This window comes from Triticum aestivum, chromosome 2B (assembly GCF_018294505.1).
Source record: "Triticum aestivum cultivar Chinese Spring chromosome 2B, IWGSC CS RefSeq v2.1, whole genome shotgun sequence".
NCBI classification, from domain to species: Eukaryota; Viridiplantae; Streptophyta; class Magnoliopsida; order Poales; family Poaceae; genus Triticum; species Triticum aestivum.
Window position 1 is genome coordinate 229983249 of NC_057798.1, and position 17327 is coordinate 230000575.

Genomic DNA, 17327 nt, shown 5'->3' on the forward strand with positions numbered 1-17327 from the left:
GAGGATAAAAAGATGGGGTTTATATCATATTGCATGAGTTTATCCCTCTACATCATGTCATCTTTCTTAATGTGTTACTTTGTTCTTATGAACTTAATACTCTAGATGCAGGCAGGAGTCGGTCCATGTGTGGAGTAATAGTAGTAGATGCAGAATCGTTTCGATCTACTTGTTGCGGACATGATGCATATATACATGATCATGCCTAGATAATCTCATAACTATGCACTTTTCTATCAATTGCTCGACAGTAATTTGTTCACCCACCGTAATACTTATGCTATCTTGAGAGAAGCCACTAGTGAAACCTATGGCCCCTGGGTCTATCTTTTATCATATAAGTTTTCAATCTACTTTTATTTGCATCTTTTACTTTCCAATCTATATCATAAAAATACCAAAAATATTTATCTTATCATATTATCTCTATCAGATTTCACTTTCGCAAGTTACCGTGAAGGGATTGACAATCCCTTTATCGCGTTGGTTGCGAGGTTCTTGTTTGTTTGTCTAGGTGCGTGGGACTTTTGAGGAGCCTCCTACTGGATTGATACCTTGGTTCTCAAAAACTGAGGGAAATACTTATGCTACTTTGCTGCATCACCCTTTCCTCTTCAAGGGAAAACCAATGTTGTGCTCAAGAGGTAGCAAGAAGGATTTCTTGTGCCGTTGCCGGGGAGGTCTTCGCTCAAGTCAAGACATACCAAGTACCCATCACAAACTCATCTCCCTCGCATTACATTATTTGCCATTTGCCTCTCGTTTTCCTCTCCCCCACTGCACCCTTGCTGTTTTATTCGCCCTCTCTTTCCCGTTTGTCTCTCTCTTTCGCTTGTCCTTTGTGTGCTCGTCGTTATGGCTAGTTCTCTATCTACTCCTTTGTCTCCCGAGTTTGAAGTTCTTCACTTCAAGCAAAGGCAAGGAGAAAACTTGAAAGATGCTTCGTACAAAATGATGGAATCTTATCGTAACTGCACTTTAGAGGTGAATTTTAGAATTGTTCTTCGCAATTTTTATGTTGGACTAAATATGTCCCATAGACAACTCTTGGATTGCATTGCCAAAGGAAATTTTATCGAGATTGATCCCAGTATTGCGCATGAAGTCACAGAGGGAATAGTGGGAACACTACCTCAAAAACGGGGATCACATCATACCCCGGAGGAGACACAAGTTTTTGAAAAAAATTTGCGAAGTAACAAAATTTTTGCAAAAATCTCTTGAACCCCTTAAAAGTGTTAGCGGAAATATTCCTCGCATGAATATGTTGATTACCCTTTGTAATAAGCGGGTGGATTCTTTAGATCTAAAAATTTCCGAGTATGAGGGGAAACGTAAAGAACTCCCGGATTCGAACAAGACTCCGCTAAAAAATTTAAAACTAAGGATAGCGACACTTAGATCTATTCTCGCTTTTATGCCTAGCTAGGGGCGTTAAACGATAGCGCTAGTTGGGACGCAATCCAATTTTATTTTTGTTTCTTGCTTTTTGCTTCTGTTTAGTAATAAATATTTATTCTAGCCTCTGTTTAGATGTGGTTTCATGTTTTAATTAGTGTTTGTGCCAAGTAGAACCTATAGGATAACCTACGGTGATAGTTAATTTGATTCTGCTGAAAAACAGAAACTTTTGTGCGCACGAGAATAATTTTAATAAATCACAGGAAGATGATTTTGCGTTGATTTTTTTTCTGTAGATCAATAGAAAAATTTCCCATGACTTCCTATTTTGTTAGGAGTGTTAGAGTTCGATAAGTATTCGAAAGTTACAGATTTCTACAGACTGTTCTGTTTTTGACAGATTCTGTTTTTCATGTGTTGTTTTCTTATTTTCATGCATCTATGGCTAGTATCGGGGGGTATGAACCATAGAGAAGTTGGAATAAAGTAGGTTTAAAACCAATATAAATAAATAATGAGTTCATTACAGTACCTTATGTGGTGGTTTTTCTTTCTTGCACTAACGGAGCTTATGAGATCTCCTGTTGAGTTTTGTGTTGTGAAGTTTTCAAGTTTTGGGTAAAGATTTGATGGACTATGGATTAAGGAGTGGCAAGAGCTTAAGCTTGGGGATGCCCATGTCACCCCAAGATATCCCATTACAACCAAAATCCTAAGCTTGGAGATTCCCCGGAAGGCATCCCCTCTTTCGTCTTCGTTTATCGGTAACTTTACTTGGAGCTATATTTTTATTCACCACATGATATGTGTTTTTCTTGGAGCATCTTGTATGATATGAGTTTTTGCCTTTTAGATTACCACAATCATCCTTGCTGTAAACACCTTTTGGGAGAAACCCACATGATTTGGAATTTATTAGAATACTCTATGAGCTTCACTTATATCTTTTGAGTTAGATAACTTTTGCTCTAGTGTTTCACTTATATCTTTTAGGGCACGGCGGTGGTTTAATTTCATAGAAATTGTTGAGCTCTCATGCTTCACTTATATTATTTTGAGTCTTTTAGAACAGCATGGTATTTGCTATGGTTATAAAATTGGTCCTAGAATGATGGGCATCCAAGTTGGGTATAATAAAAACTATCATAGAAAGTGAATCAGATGCTATGATCAATTTGATGCTTGATAATTCTTTTGAGATATGGAGGTGGTGATATTAGAGTCATGCTAGTTGGGTAATTGTGAATTTAAAGAATACTTGTGTTGAAGGTTGCAAGTCCTTTAGCATGCACGTATGGTAACCGTTGTGTAACAAATTTGAAACATGAGGTGTTCTTAGATTGTCATCCTTATGAGTGGCGGTCGGGGATGAGCGATGGTCTTTTCCTACCAATCTATCCCCCTAGGAGCATGCGCGTAGTGCTTGGTTTTTGATGACTTGTAGATTTTTGCAATAAGTATATGAGTTCTTTATGACTAATGTTGAGTCCATGGATTATACGCACTCTTACCCTTCCATCATTGCTAGCCTCTTCGGTACCGTACATTGCCCTTTCTCACCTTGAGAGTTGGTGCAAACTTCGCCGGTGCATCCAAACCCCGTGATACAATACGCTCTATCACACATAAACCTCCTCATATCTTCCTCAAAACAGCCACCATACCTACCTATTATGGCATTTCCATAGCCATTCTGAGATATATTGCCATGCAACTTTCCACCGTTCTGTTCATCATGACACGTTTCATCATTGTCATATTGCCTTGCATGATCATGTAGTTGACATCGTATTTGTGGCAAAGCCACATTCATAATTTTTCATACATGTCACTCTTGATTCATTGCCCATCCCGGTACACCGCCGGAGGCATTCATATAGAGTCATATCTTGTTCTAGTTTTGAGTTGTAACTCATGAGTTGTAAATAAATAGAAGTGTGATGATCATCATTATTAGAGCATTGTCCCTTATAGAAAAAGAAAGGCCAAAAAAAGTCCAAATAAAAAAAGGAAGGCCCAAAAAAGGGGGACAATGTTACTATATTTTTCCACACTTGTACTTCAAAGTAGCACCATGTTCTTCATATAGAGAGTCTCATTTGTTGTCACTTTCATATACTAGTGGGAATTTTTCATTATAGAACTTGGCTTGTATATTCCAACAACGGGCTTCCTCAAAATGCCCTAGGTCTTCGTGAGCAAGCAAGTTGGATGCACACTCGCTAGTTTCTTTTATTGAGCTTTCATACATTTATAGCTCTAGTTCATCCGTTGCATGGCAATCCCTACTCCTCATGTTGACATCAATTGATGGTAATCTCCATAGCCCGTTGATTATCCTCGTCAACATGAGACTTTCTCTTTTTTTATCTTCTCCACACAACCTCCATCATCATATTCTATTCCACCCATAGTGCTATATCCATGGCTCACGCTCATGTATTGCATGAAAGTTGAAAAAAGTTTGAGATTACTAAAGTATGAAACAATTGCTTGGCTTGTCATCGAGGGTGTGCAAGATGAGAACATTCTTATGTGACGAAAATGGAGCATGACCAAACTATATGATTTTGTAGGGATGAACTTTCTTTAGCCATGTTATTTTGAGAAGACATGATTGCTTTGTTAGTATGCTTGAAGTATTACTATTTCTTATGTAAATATGAACTTTTATTTTGAATCATTTGGATATGAAAATTTATGCCACAATACAGAAAATTACATTGAGAATTATGCTAGGTGGCATTCCACATCAAAAATTCTGTTTTTTATCATTTACCTACTCGAGGACGAGCAGGAATTAAGCTTGGGGATGCTTGATACGTCTCCAACGTATCTATAACTTTTTATTGTTCCATGCTATTATATTACTCGATTTGGATGTTTATGGGCTTTACTTTACACTTTTATATCATATTTGGGACTAACCTACTAACCGGAGGCCCAGCCCGAATTGTTGTTTTTGCCTATTTAAGTGTTTCGAACAAAAGGAATATCAAACGGAGTCCAAATGGAATGAAACCTTTGGGAGCGATCTTTTCGGAACAAACGCAATCCAGGAGACTTGGAGTGGACGTCAAGTAGCAAACGAGGCGTCCACAAGGGTGCCTGGCGCGCCCCAGGGGGGTGGGCGCGGCCCCCACCCTCGTTGGCCCCTCGTGGCTCAACCGACCTACTTCTTCCTCCTATATATATCCACGTACCCTGAAAACATCCAGGAGCACCACGAAAACCTAATTCCACTGCCACAACCTTCTGTATCCGCGAGATCCCATCTTGGAGCCTTCGCCGGCGCTCCGTCGGAGGGGGAATCGACCATGGAGGGCCTCTACATCATCTCCAAGGCCTCTCCGATGAGTTGTGAGTAGTTTACCACAGACCTTCGGGTCCATAGTTATTAGCTAGATGGCTTCTTCTCTCTCTTTGAATCTCAATACAAAGTTCTCCTCGATCTTCTTGGAGATCTATTCGATGTAACTCTTTTTTGCGGTGTGTTTGTCGAGATCTGATGAATTGTGGGTTTATGATCAAGTTTATCTATGAGAAGTATTTGAATCTCCTCTGAATTATTTTATGTGTGATTAAGTTATCTTTGCAAGTCTCTTCGAACTATTAGTTTGGTTTGGCCTACTAGATTGATCTTTGTTGCAATGGGAGAAGTGCTTAGCTTTGGGTTCAATCTTGCGGTGTCCTTTCCCAGTGACAGCAGGGGCAGCAAGGCACATATTGTATTGTTGCCATCGAGGATAAAAAAATGGGGTTTATATCATATTGCATGAGTTTATCCCTCTACATCATGTCATCTTTCTTAATGTGTTACTCTGTTCTTATGAACTTAATACTCTAAATGCAGGCAGGAGCGGTCCATGTGTGGAGTAATAGTAGTAGATGCAGAATCGTTTCGATCTACTTGTTGCGGACGTGATGCCTATACACATGATCATGCCTAGATAATCTCATAACTATGCACTTTTCTATCAATTGCTCGACAGTAATTTGTTCACCCACCATAATACTTATGCTATCTTGAGAGAAGCCACTAGTGAAACCTATGGCCCTCGGGTCTATCTTTTATCATATAAGTTTTCAATCTACTTTTATTTGCATCTTTTACTTTCCAATCTATATCATAAAAATACGAAAAATATTTATCTTATCATATTATCTCTATCAGATTTCACTTTCGCAAGTTACCGTGAAGGGATTGACAATCCCTTTATCGCGTTGGTTGCGAGGTTCTTGTTTGCTTGTCTAGGTGCGTGGGACTTTTGAGGAGCCTCCTACTGGATTGATACCTTGGTCCTCAAAAACTGAGGGAAATACTTATGCTACCTTGCTGCATCACCCTTTCGTCTTCAAGGGAACACCAATGCAGTGCTCAAGAGGTAGCACGCCTCCAAGCCGCTGAAGCACCGATCACCTCACTTCCAGCATCGCCTCTCGACTCCCAGGAACGCCAGGCCGTGGTGCCCTCAGCCCGCGCCGCCCGCCGGCCAGAGAGGTCACCCGAGACAAATCTGGGCCGAGGACACCCACCGCCGCCGCCACGCGTGGGCTCGCCCTGCTGCACCCCGACGTGCAGCCGCCCACGCTGCCGGACCAGGACGCTCCCGACCGGCCACCCTACCACCGACACGCCACGCTGCCTTGCAGAGCCGCACACCTCCGCATGATGTAGCTGCCCCGCGCTAGCCCACCCTGAGGAAGCGGAAAGAGGCCCCGCCGCCACCGACGCCGGTTGGGCCGACTACGGCGAGGGGGAAGAGGAAAGGGGGTAGGGGCCAGAGGCGCTAGGGTTCGCCTCCCCGCTCGTGAGTGGCTAGAATGCATGTCCACTACTTGTAAGCTTCCACTGCAAAAAAGTTATTTGTCTAAAAAAACATACAAACAGTTCTACAATAGTGATTATTAGGGGCTAGACCTGTGCATGGGCAGCCCATGCCGGGCTCAGGCTCCATTTTCCTGCTCGAAGCCCGGCCTGAAAGCCCAGAAAAAGCTTGAAACAACCATAAATCTATATTTTATTCAAAATATAGGTATAATATGTTGGTAACGCCTACACGTGTGGTCGGAGCAATACCTGCCCACACGCCCTATAACACACAGGTTGCGCCACGTGTCAGAGTAAATGACCACGGGTAGCCTTATCTGCTCCCCATGATGTTTCAAGACACTAGGGTCGGCTGCGCCCCTCGAGCATCAAGGACAAAGGACCGCCATCTTATGGTCGGCTGGTCCAAGCGGTCGGCTGCAGGAAGGCGGCAAGGCCCAAAGAGCGGCTCCGGCGCGGGCCGGCTCCAATCTGGTGGCCACCAAAGCGGCCAACTCCTAGCAGGCGGCCCGCTCAGGCACCCTCAAAGTTTGCACCCACATAACGACGACGAGACGGGGCGTGGCTACAGTATAGCCTGCCACCCCCGAATCCCGGGACGGACGTGGACACGGTGCATCTTACCGGGCGGCATCCCTAGCCCGGCACGACACTGTTGCCATGATGCCTGTGACATCATCCATGGCAGAGGAAGCCATGCTCCCACGACGGGCTGTCGGTACGGCCTGCAGGCGGCGGGCCCTACCTGTCTGTGAGATGCCCGAAGACGGCAGGCCATGACCAGTCGGCGTGGGGGGAGACGACTCCCAGCAGCCGACCCTCCCCTTCCCTAGAAGTTTGTGCGCCATTAACCAGATAAGACGGGAAGTGGCTACAGTGAACGCCCACCTGGCAGCGGTACTGTAGCCATGCTCCCCCGACCAAGCCCACGTCATCAGAGGCAGGGCTACAGTGACGAGAAGCCGACAGGACCCACAAGCGGCGGGCCCTACCTGTCGGCCAAGAGCCCGGCAGCCGGTGGGACCCACCAGGCGACAGGCCCCAGCAGCCGGCGGAGAAGCCGACGTCCATTGGCACTGACGGCCCGGTCCTACACCCGGCCGGATTACCATTGTATCCTGGGGGGTAGGCCTATATAAACCCTCCAGGACACCCATGCAAAGGGTTCAGCCTCTTAGAGATTTACACACACATAGAGAGAGGAGTAGAGCTATCCTTGCCCTTCTTCCTCCTCTAGCCAGACAGCTCAAGTAGCAATCTTGTAGCTACTTGTCGATCTAGGTATCATGCGGAAATCCCGCAGAGCAGGACTAGGGGAGTTATCTACTAGGAGATCCCCGAACCTGGGTAAGATGCGTCGGCGTGCATGTTTACGCCTTATTCCGTTTCCAGGCACCGGCGACATTTTCCTAGCTCCCACTATGATTAGCCATCCTTTAGCATATGTCGCACCAACCACCCGACACCACGTCACCGCATGCATGCATGTGGCCATATTTTTGGATTTCCAGATTTTAAAATGTTTTATCTCTTAAATAAAAAATCTGATTGAAGATCCGTTTTCACCATTAAATCCATCGCGACAAGATCTTCGAAACTAGGTCTCATATCAATATGTTTAGACGACTTTTTTTGGATTGAAAGTTGCCATGTCTATTGCACATGAATTATCATGGTGTTTACATTGAAGTTGCCATGATATATTTCAGCTATTTTTTCTTCTACCTTTAAAAGTAAATTTTGACATATTATAAACAGGGAATTAAGAAATTAGACTTGCCATGAACCATAAATTAAAATTGCCAATTTTCCATGATACATGCATTTAAAATTGCCATGGTTCATACAAATATAATTTTCATGGTTAAAGTACTGGAATTGCCATGGTCAAAAACTAAAATTGCCATGATGTACTACAAAAGATTGCCATGATCCATGCATTAAATTTGTTGTGGTTAATTACTATTAATTGCCATGATCAATTAATAAAATTTGTGGAAAAAAGTAGTTGAAAATACAACGGTAACTTTAAATCTAGAAGATAAAAAATAGATAAAACTGTCATGACAACTTAAGTGTAAACACTATGGCACCTACAGTGTAAACATTATGGCAACTTTTGGCAAAAAAATCGTTAAACATATCAACATGGGATCTAGTTTTGAAGATCTCGTCGAGACAGATTTAATGGTGAAAATGGATTTTTAATTAGATTTCTTAATTAAGAGATAAAACTTTTCTAAGCCGAAAAACCAAAAAGATTCACACTGATGTCATCTGTTTTGACATGGCAAAATGGATGCTAATGAAGGCGTTTGGGCTATGTTGCTTCGTGACACACGTGTAGGCATTAACATTATCGATAATTTATTATTTTAATACCCCAAATATAAATTTTTAATTGAAAATGGCACCGTTCATGTGCTCCGGGCCGGGCCTACACTTGGGTTTTTTGCTTCGGGCATTACAAAGCCCGGCCCGAAACCCAGCCTGCCCGAGGTTTGATCAGGTTTACCAGGGGCGTAGCCAAGCAAGGCTACGAGGGCCACGGCATGGGTTATGAGGCTAGATTGTTTCGTTCACTGTAGGGAAACGATGTTTAACACTATAGCTAGTGATTGACCTAGGACTTGTCATGGCTATGACACTGACGATTAGATTAAATAGACGGATTGAGATGTTATAAAAATACTGCCACTTAAGATTAGAATCTATGTAATGAGCATAGCGAGCTGCTCATAAAACTCGTTAGCTTAATTATTAAACTTGTTAAATCTAACGAACTGAAATCAACTATCAACTCTGTTCATCCAGAAGACCACGAGCTTTTGGTCCACCTAGTAGCAGTAGGTCGAAATGTACATCTCTGCGAGTTCCATTTCACAGGCATGATAAAGCTGGAGGCTGTGTGCATGTGCTGAAAGCCTGAAACAGTTCTTTGCCGCGTTCCTGCTCCCTCGTGATCCCTACAGTACGTGAAAGCCTGGCACGACGCTACCATCCTACGACGATTTTTTTATCTCAGTTTCTTCGAAACTCCCGTCGTACGCGCCTCTCCTACATGCCATGAAATGAAAGGCACGAGCGCCGTCGCGCGCGTGTACGGGCAGGCATGCAGATGCAGTCATTCTCTCGTATCGGTAACATCTCAAAGTCGTTACACAAGGAGCCAACTGACGCGTCATCTGCACAGCGTAGACGTCGAGCACGAGAGAGCCGACGGGTAAGCTGTCTCTGTTCTTGTCCTGCTCAGCGAGTCACTCTCGCCATCGGAGGATGATGTTTACTCTAATCTAACTAGGAGTATTAAACGCAACGGCGCCGGTCCGTGCGGCCAAAATTAGGCTCGTTACCTCCCTATCCAAAACACAGTCACAGTCTCTCAACACACGGCTACGATGGAAGCGTGCCAAAAAATCGCGAGTTAATTACACCACCGGGGCTTAAATTTGACATGAAAAATCACTTTAATGCTAAAACTTGCGGTATACATTGAACAGGTGCTAGAACTTGGCTGTGGCGTACATATACGATGTAAATCTCGCTCGTATACGCCCGCGGCGCTGACATGGCTTTGTATATCTATACTCTGCCCACGCGGCAGTGATTGGGTCACATCTGTCAGCTAGCCGGACAAATAATTAGTAGTTGCCTATGTGGCATTGGCTGGGTCCCACCTGTCAGCCAAAGAGCATACATAATATTAACAACAACAAAAAATACTGCGCTCTCCTGTTTGAACCAGCAACCTTGGCCTTACATGCACTCATGTCTAGCCAACTGGGCAAACGACTTTAGTTATCATAATTGGACGCACAGTTTTTTTTTTGAAAGAAAAAGGTGGCAGAGTGCCAATCTTATATTTCAAAACAGGCAAGAGCCTGATGAAGTAACAATTACAAAGCAAGACTTGGCCATTGCACCAAGGTGCAAAGCACAAGTGTAGCAACAGAGAGCAAAGAACAGAGAGCAGAAAGGGGGGGGGGGGGGGGGGGGGGGGGGGGAGGTAGAGCAAAGAACGCACAGCGTTCATATTCATTAACTAAAATAACATATATTATAATTTTAATCCAAAGGAAAAGGAGAAGTAGCGGGCGTTCAAACCAGCAACAAAACTTACCCAGTGTGCGTGCCTACCCAACAAGACAAATAACTCTTTTTCTGAGAGCTACATGACCAATAACTTTAGATGTTTTAATATAAGTTCATACATATATTTTATATCCTTTCAACCAAACAGCATACATTGAAATTGTAATCCAAAGAAGAAGGAACTAGCATAAATTAAAATAATCACATATTATTTGAAAACATATTCATTTAACTTTAAAAATATGAATTGTAAAAACGGTAACAAAATTTAAATATTGTTCAGTTGATGATCCACAATTTGTGCGCACACTAGGCTCATATTTATTTTTAATTAAACAAAATATTTTTTCTTTATAAAAACACATCAACTTTATAAAAAACATGTGAACACTTTTTAAAGCAACATAAAAAAATTCTTAAAGGTTGAACACTTTGGTACACCACATGATTATTTGATAAAACAAGTGAACATTTTTAAACTCATATGGTAATGTATTTAGGTACATAGAAAAATAAAAATTACTTTAATATTTCTATTAAACATGTAAATTGTTAAAGTTTTTTAATTCAAAATTTAATTATATGGATATTTCATATGTGACTGAATAATTTTTAAATTAATATGAATATTTATTATGTAGTATATTTTATTTACGTATATAGTATTTGTAACGCACGATCATAATTTACATATGTTTTACAAATTTCTATAAGAAAACAACAGTGCAAAATGGGCGGCAATAACAGTAGCCCGTTTGATTCTGAAAGGATAAGAAGAATGTGCATCCTCTTAGTTGATGAAATTTACTCAGCTGGTTGGCTATTGGCGCTCGCTTGTAACGCTGAGTACACAAGTTCGAAACCTGGCGGTGTACAGTGCCATGTCAGCGCCACGGGCGTGCATGAGCAGGATTTGCACCCTATATGAACGGTCCGAGCCAAGTTCTGACACTCGTTCAATGTATGGCACAAGTTTTAGCATTAAAGTGACTTTTCTTGCCAAGTTTAAACACTAGTGGTGTAATTGAGGAAGTGAAGAGAGAACGAATGATCGGTGGAGCCTGTACGATTATATCACGAACCTTTGGTAATCACGGGCCTAATAATAGCAAGCAAAATTGATCAAGAATCATGGCGTTTTTGCTCGGCAACGGCGACGTGGTCGTCTTCCGTCGGCTCCCACGACGATGCTGTGAGCAGGGAGAGGTCCTTCCACCCGAGCTTGAGGCACCCGTCCTCCTCCGCCAGCGTGTAGCCCTTCCACGGGTACATGCCGATCAGCAGCCTGGCCTGCGCGGCGGGGCTCCCGGCGAGGGACACGGGCCGGAACCCGGCGCGGCGCAGCTCGTCGCCCCACCGCTCCACCCGCACCTCGCCCGTCCGCTTCGGGCCCCCGACGGCCACGATGTTCCGTATCTCCGCGCCCAGGAGCTGCCGCTCCACCGCGTGCCGCTCCTCCTCCGCGGCGCCCGCGCCGTCGCGCAGCGCGTCGAACAGCGCCGAGTAGTAGTGCAGCGCCTCCACGAACCGGCCCAGGAAGTCGCCGCTGTGCCCCAGGTCCTGCTCCACGATCGTGATCAGCTTCGGCCGCAGGCTCTTGAGCAGCCGCACCGTGCCGACGTCCGAGCCCGTCACGTCGTAGAGGCAGTGGTGCATCCAGTGCACGACGGTGGCCTCCCTGTGGCGGTGGCGCGGGCCGAGGAGCGCGGTGGTGTCGGCGACGTGCCCGATCTTCCCCTCGATGGGCTGGAACTCGAAGGGCAGCCCGAGCGACGCCGCGAAGTCGGCGAGGCGGCGGCCGGTGGCCTCGAGGACGTCGAGCGAGGCGCCGAGCCCGGTGACCCGGAGAGAGAGCGGCCTGCGGGGGCGGGACGCGAGCATGTGGAACAGCCCCGGCCACTGCAGCCCCTGCATGATGTCGAGGTCGATGACGTGGACGTGGTCCTCGCCGTCGAGCGCCTGCAGGATGGCCTTGTTGGCCGTGAAGTGCGAGAACTTGACGAGCGGGGAGAGCGCGTTGTACGCCTGGAAGGCCGAGGAGATGCGGCGGCTCTGCGCGGCCGCGAGCGGGCGGAGCGCGAGCGGCGAGTAGGCGCCCAGGTACGAGCTCAGCACCCGCGCGCACAGCGCGTCGCCGAAGTAGGCCGCGACGCGCTCCGGGGACGACCCGAACGGGGACGCCAGCTCGGCGACCTCCTGCAGCATGTCGCGCGCCTCCGGGAGCTGGTCCATGGCCACCGCCTCCGCGCACCTGAGTAGCAGCCTCAGCAGCCGCAGCACGCGCGTCTCCGCCGCCTCCACCACCCGCTCCCCTTCCTCCCCCGCGGCCACCGCCAGCCCCTGCTCGGAGGCGGAGCCATGCAGCTGCAACCGCTTCCCCCGCGCCTTCTCCTCATCATCGGGCATCGACGCCGCCCGCTTGGCCTTCATCGCGTCGGTGGCGGGCGCGCGCGACAGGACACCCTGGATCATCACGTCAGGCCAATAGTTTCAGGTGAGGCCGAGCGAGTTAGCGGGAAGAGTCGGTCAGTGGCAACTCACTGATAAACTCAGGGATAACTCATAACTGCGATGGCTTGGTAGAGCATGGCAGGGGGCTGGCGCGCGCGCGCGTGCGTGGGAGCAAAGGCGCGCGGCCGTCTGCGCTTGTCGATTTGCTGGGACTTGCTGGCGTCCCGTAGCGGGCGGCGCCCAGGCAGAGGGAATCAAAGGGCGGGGCCGCGCCAGGGCGACCGCTTGTCTCCACTCCGGGGCCGGTAGAAAAGAAATTGCGGGCGTGGCGCGAGCGCGAGACCGGCGCGGGCAGGACGTGGGTTGATTGGGCGGGTGTGATCATTTGATAGGGGACGAGACGCCACGCCGTACGCGAACAGGGCGGGGGCTCGGACACCGGACAAGAGCTTCCCTCGGATACCAGTGATACTGGTGGTGGTGGGACGTTTATGGTTAGGCAGACGAGCTTCCTGCTCATCAACGGGGAGTGACTACAGTTGACGAGGAGCGACTACAATAGAAAGAGAGCCCGAGATGAAAAAATAGAAAAAACGAATCTGTACCATTGGATGAAAGATCGATGACCCAGATTCAGGTGGAGCGATCTGGGCGCATAACTTGCAAAAAACTCCCTCGCTTAAGGTTAATTTCTTCCCGATGTCCTTGTTCAAACCCAATACCATACGTACGAAGTCGCAGCGACCAAAAATTCCCCTCCACAACGGCGGCGACGGCGCCGGGCCGGATCCTTCAACCAAGCTGGGCGAGTACGCACACCGGAGGTGATGTTCCATCTCTCTGATGGCTCGTGCCCGCTGTGCCGCCGATGGCCCAGTTTGAAGCCGACCAGATCTGAGGTCGTGGAGTGCTAAGATCCACGCAGCAGCGTGCTGGTCACGGCCTCCCATCTCATGCTCCGGCAGCGTGCTGGTCACGGCCTCCCATCTCATGCTCCGGCAGAGGCTGGTTCGTCACCGCCTCTCCAGCGGCTGGTCTTGATGATGTATTGCTACTGTTGTTGGTGGTTTGGCAGTCTAATTTGCACATTCTGTTTAACTGTTAAGTACTCTGGAGAACCAAGTTAGTAGGTTGAGGACGGGTAGATAATCCTCGATTTGAAATTTAGGACATTGCACTGAAAATATTAATATCTACGATTGTTCCATTTATCGTCAAAATACGCATTCATTCAGTGAAAAGTTGATGGACAGTGAGCTCTTTTTAATTGTGAAGATTACAATTACCAATTCCTATAACAAAGGCATTGTATTATAATTTACCAGTTCTAGGCACACCCTTCTGAGTTCTGACCATTAGTTTGAGGCATGGATGGAGCCACTAGCAGACCCGATCCATGAGCATACATTATATATGTGTGCTTTGGTGAAAAGAAGAGAAAAAACAAATTAGCCAATGTAACATTTGGGCAAGTAGAATCTGACCAGAATAGTACGGGACAGAAAGTTGTACAACCTGAAATACCTGTCTGAGTGGCACATATAGTAAGGCTAGGTTTCTTTTTCTTCTCCTTATTCTACTAGTAAAAGCTAGGGTGTCAATGGGTAGTAGTACATCCATAGTACTACTAATGCTACTGTAATATATATAAGGTGGGTAGGAATAAGAATAGAATGCCAAAGAATATGATATGATTTTTTCTTATTTTTACATTCGACAGGCTATCTGAAAATGCCAAGGCTTATAAAGGATGGTTTTCTAATAGGATTCTGCTTTCGCATGTGAGTTCAAGTTTATATGTAAAAATAATTGTACTGCTAATTCCGCCGGTTGTTCGAATCTCACTATATGAATAGAATGCACCGGAGTGCTTTTCCTGTACGGGATAAATAATGTATATAGAATTTGTTACATTATTGGTTAGGGTGATCCACAAAGTACTTGGCTTGTCTGCCAATTCTAGCATAAAAACATACTTTAGGTATGTGCAGCACACAGGTTTAAGCATGAGTGTATGACGTATACATGGACTTTTGCTAACTGGATCGTATTTGTTAGTTTGATTTCTCCCAGGACAAGAAGCTCGAGCAAGAAGCACTACGGCTGGAGGCAACTGTTGCGTACCATCAAGATAGCAACGTTGATGCAGTTTTTAATGGCAATGTCTGTTGAATGATGATTATTAGTCCTTTAGACTAAGTATTGCTTGCGATGTACCCTAATGCAATTTTCGCTAGCAATGCTTGTTGATCCTGTCATGTTATTTATTACTTGATATGCACTCCCTCCGTTTCTAAATATAAGATCTTTTAAAGACTTCAATATGAACTACATACGGAGCGAAATGAGTGAATCTACACTCTAAAAACATTTATATACATCCGTATGTAGTCTGTATTGAAATATCTACAGAAGGCTTAATTTTGAAACGGAAGGAGTATATCTTCTTGTGTTGTGCCTGGGATGCTCCAGTTTGACATGTACTCAACGATTGTTCCGGGGATAGTCCAGTTTGACATGTACTCGAGTATTTCTGCTTGGAATGGTCCATTTTGACATGCACACAATTCTCTTGTGCCTGAGATGGTTCAACTTACACGTACTCACTCATTAGTGCCTGTGATGGTCCAGTTAGCCATGTAGTTGAAGAGGCCAAGAGGGTGTCTTGATTTTTTCATGTACTTAAGTATCTTTGACAGATGTTTACATACTCTTGATTGACCATCTTGTTCAAGTTTCTTGCATAATTAGTTGATATGGTAGAAAATTTTCTAAAAAAAGCTGATATGGTAGAACCCAGTATTGTACTTAATACATATGTGCAAAAGGAGGGAGCAGGAATGAAGTGAAGATATTACGGTCTTATAACAGAACGTCTGGACATGAAAAAGTGGAGGTAGTTACTGCAAAAGTCTACTTGACATCTAACTACTAGCAGGGGGGTTTTCATAAAATGCATATTAAGTGGCCTAGGATCCCTCCACTAGTATCTGTACCATCCACACTATATCTGACGGCCCAGATCTGTTTTTCTATTTTTGCACCACAAGCTGTGCTTCTATTGGGGACGGCTTCGGCTCAGGCGCAACTCTGCACGAGCAGCCCTACACAGTAGTAAGACCCGTGTGGTGACGCCACTGGCCCAGCAGCCTCGGCCACGGGTGGTACTGACAAGGGTACACGGGTACCCGCCGGCACGTCTTCCTTTTAAAGCGCGTACCTCTCTTGGAGCATCTACGGCCACGATTACCTATTCTACTGTCCTATACACATGTGGGCGCGTCCGGACACGTCCGCTGGTAGTGCCGAAACAGAGCCCATTTCAGTCCTTCCATATCCACAAACCCCATATGCATGCACCACATTTCATACAAACACATGCAGAGTACGTAGATCATGCCAGTTAGCATAAAAAACATACCAAAGACATCGACATAGTTCATCAAAAAGGCCCGACAGAGTTAAAATTTAACCTAAATACTCCTGTTCCAAAATATAAAGTGTATTGATTTTCATGCAAGTCAACCATTTGAATGTTTGACCAAGATTATAGAATAAAATATCAACATCTACAATACCTAATAGATATAATATAAAAGTACTTTTCACGATGGATCAAATGATATACATTTCGTATTCTGGATATTGATTTTTTTTCTAAATACTCGGTCAAACATGAACTCATTTGACGTTTGAAAAAACAAATACACCTTATATGAGTGAATGGAGGGAGTAGAAGATAAAACAAACTAATATATAAGGGGCGGTAGTGCCCGGGCGTGTCCGGACCTTCCCATGTCCACCCCACATACGAACTGGATATTGGGGCTGCCAGACAGCCCGGGCGTTTGGGCTAGTTGTGGGGAGCCCGGTTGGGTGTGGTTTCTGCGTCCGGGCAGCCCGCCCGGGCATTTGGGACGGATGTGGGGGGGGGGGGGTCCGGTTGTAGATGCTCTCCGTCCCTGCATGGTTGCACCACAAGTTTGCACAACCAAACAGTTCAGAAACTTTTCTCAAGCGATCCCGGGAAACTGAAAAGCTACATTGTGAAAAACACTTACAAATTTTGGGAAACCAAATTTTGGTTTTCAAAGTTGGAGTTCTGACCAAGTAATCTTATAAATTTGATTTTTGAAAAACCAAAAGATGGTGCAGAGTTCTGAAAGATCAAAGATGCGGTATGTGGACTAGAGGGGTGATGGTGAATAGGCGACTACCGATTTGAACTTTTTCTTAGTTGATTTTAGAGACAAGTGCGGTATTATTCGAAACTGAGGCATAAGTTTTGCCTCATCTATTGAATGGAAAAGAGTTTGTGTCACAAAAACACCCTAACAACCAAAAGTGTTACTCTCGTAGTATTAAATTTCCTAATTTCTTAGCACCCGCTTTGGCCCAAAGCTTGGCCTCCTATTTAATTAAGCGTAGAAGAATTGATGGTAGATCACTCTTGTGACGAAATACACGGGCATTTCACTCGTTCCACATCGTCCAACTCACGAGCATGGTAAGGGAAGCCATTGCCTTACTGAAAGCACAAGTGCTCCCTGGG

The 17327-nt window shown here is 45.4% G+C and overlaps 1 protein-coding gene and 1 long non-coding RNA gene across 2 annotated transcripts; one reads left to right on the forward strand and one right to left on the reverse strand.

The window, feature by feature from the left end:
• Nucleotides 1-11286: 11286 nt before the first annotated feature.
• On the reverse strand, nucleotides 11287-13066 carry LOC123044515 (scarecrow-like protein 23). Its single transcript, XM_044467258.1, has 2 exons — nucleotides 12866-13066; nucleotides 11287-12787 (listed from the first exon to the last, which is right to left on the reverse strand). Exon 2 carries the CDS (start codon nucleotides 12752-12754, stop codon nucleotides 11447-11449), a length of 1308 nt encoding a protein of 435 aa, XP_044323193.1. The 5' UTR covers nucleotides 12755-12787; nucleotides 12866-13066; the 3' UTR covers nucleotides 11287-11446.
• A 218-nt stretch (nucleotides 13067-13284) lies between these two features.
• LOC123041111 (uncharacterized) lies at nucleotides 13285-15097 on the forward strand. The gene is made up of 2 exons (XR_006418373.1): nucleotides 13285-14556; nucleotides 14834-15097. It is a non-coding gene; the product is annotated as an uncharacterized lncRNA (long non-coding RNA).
• The last annotated feature ends 2230 nt before the right edge of the window (nucleotides 15098-17327 follow it).

Bases quoted from the DNA above. Each gene is read 5' to 3' on its own strand.
- LOC123044515 (XM_044467258.1), bottom strand. From the start codon at position 12,754: ATGAAGGCCAAGCGGGCGGCGTCGATGCCCGATGATGAGGAGAAGGCG.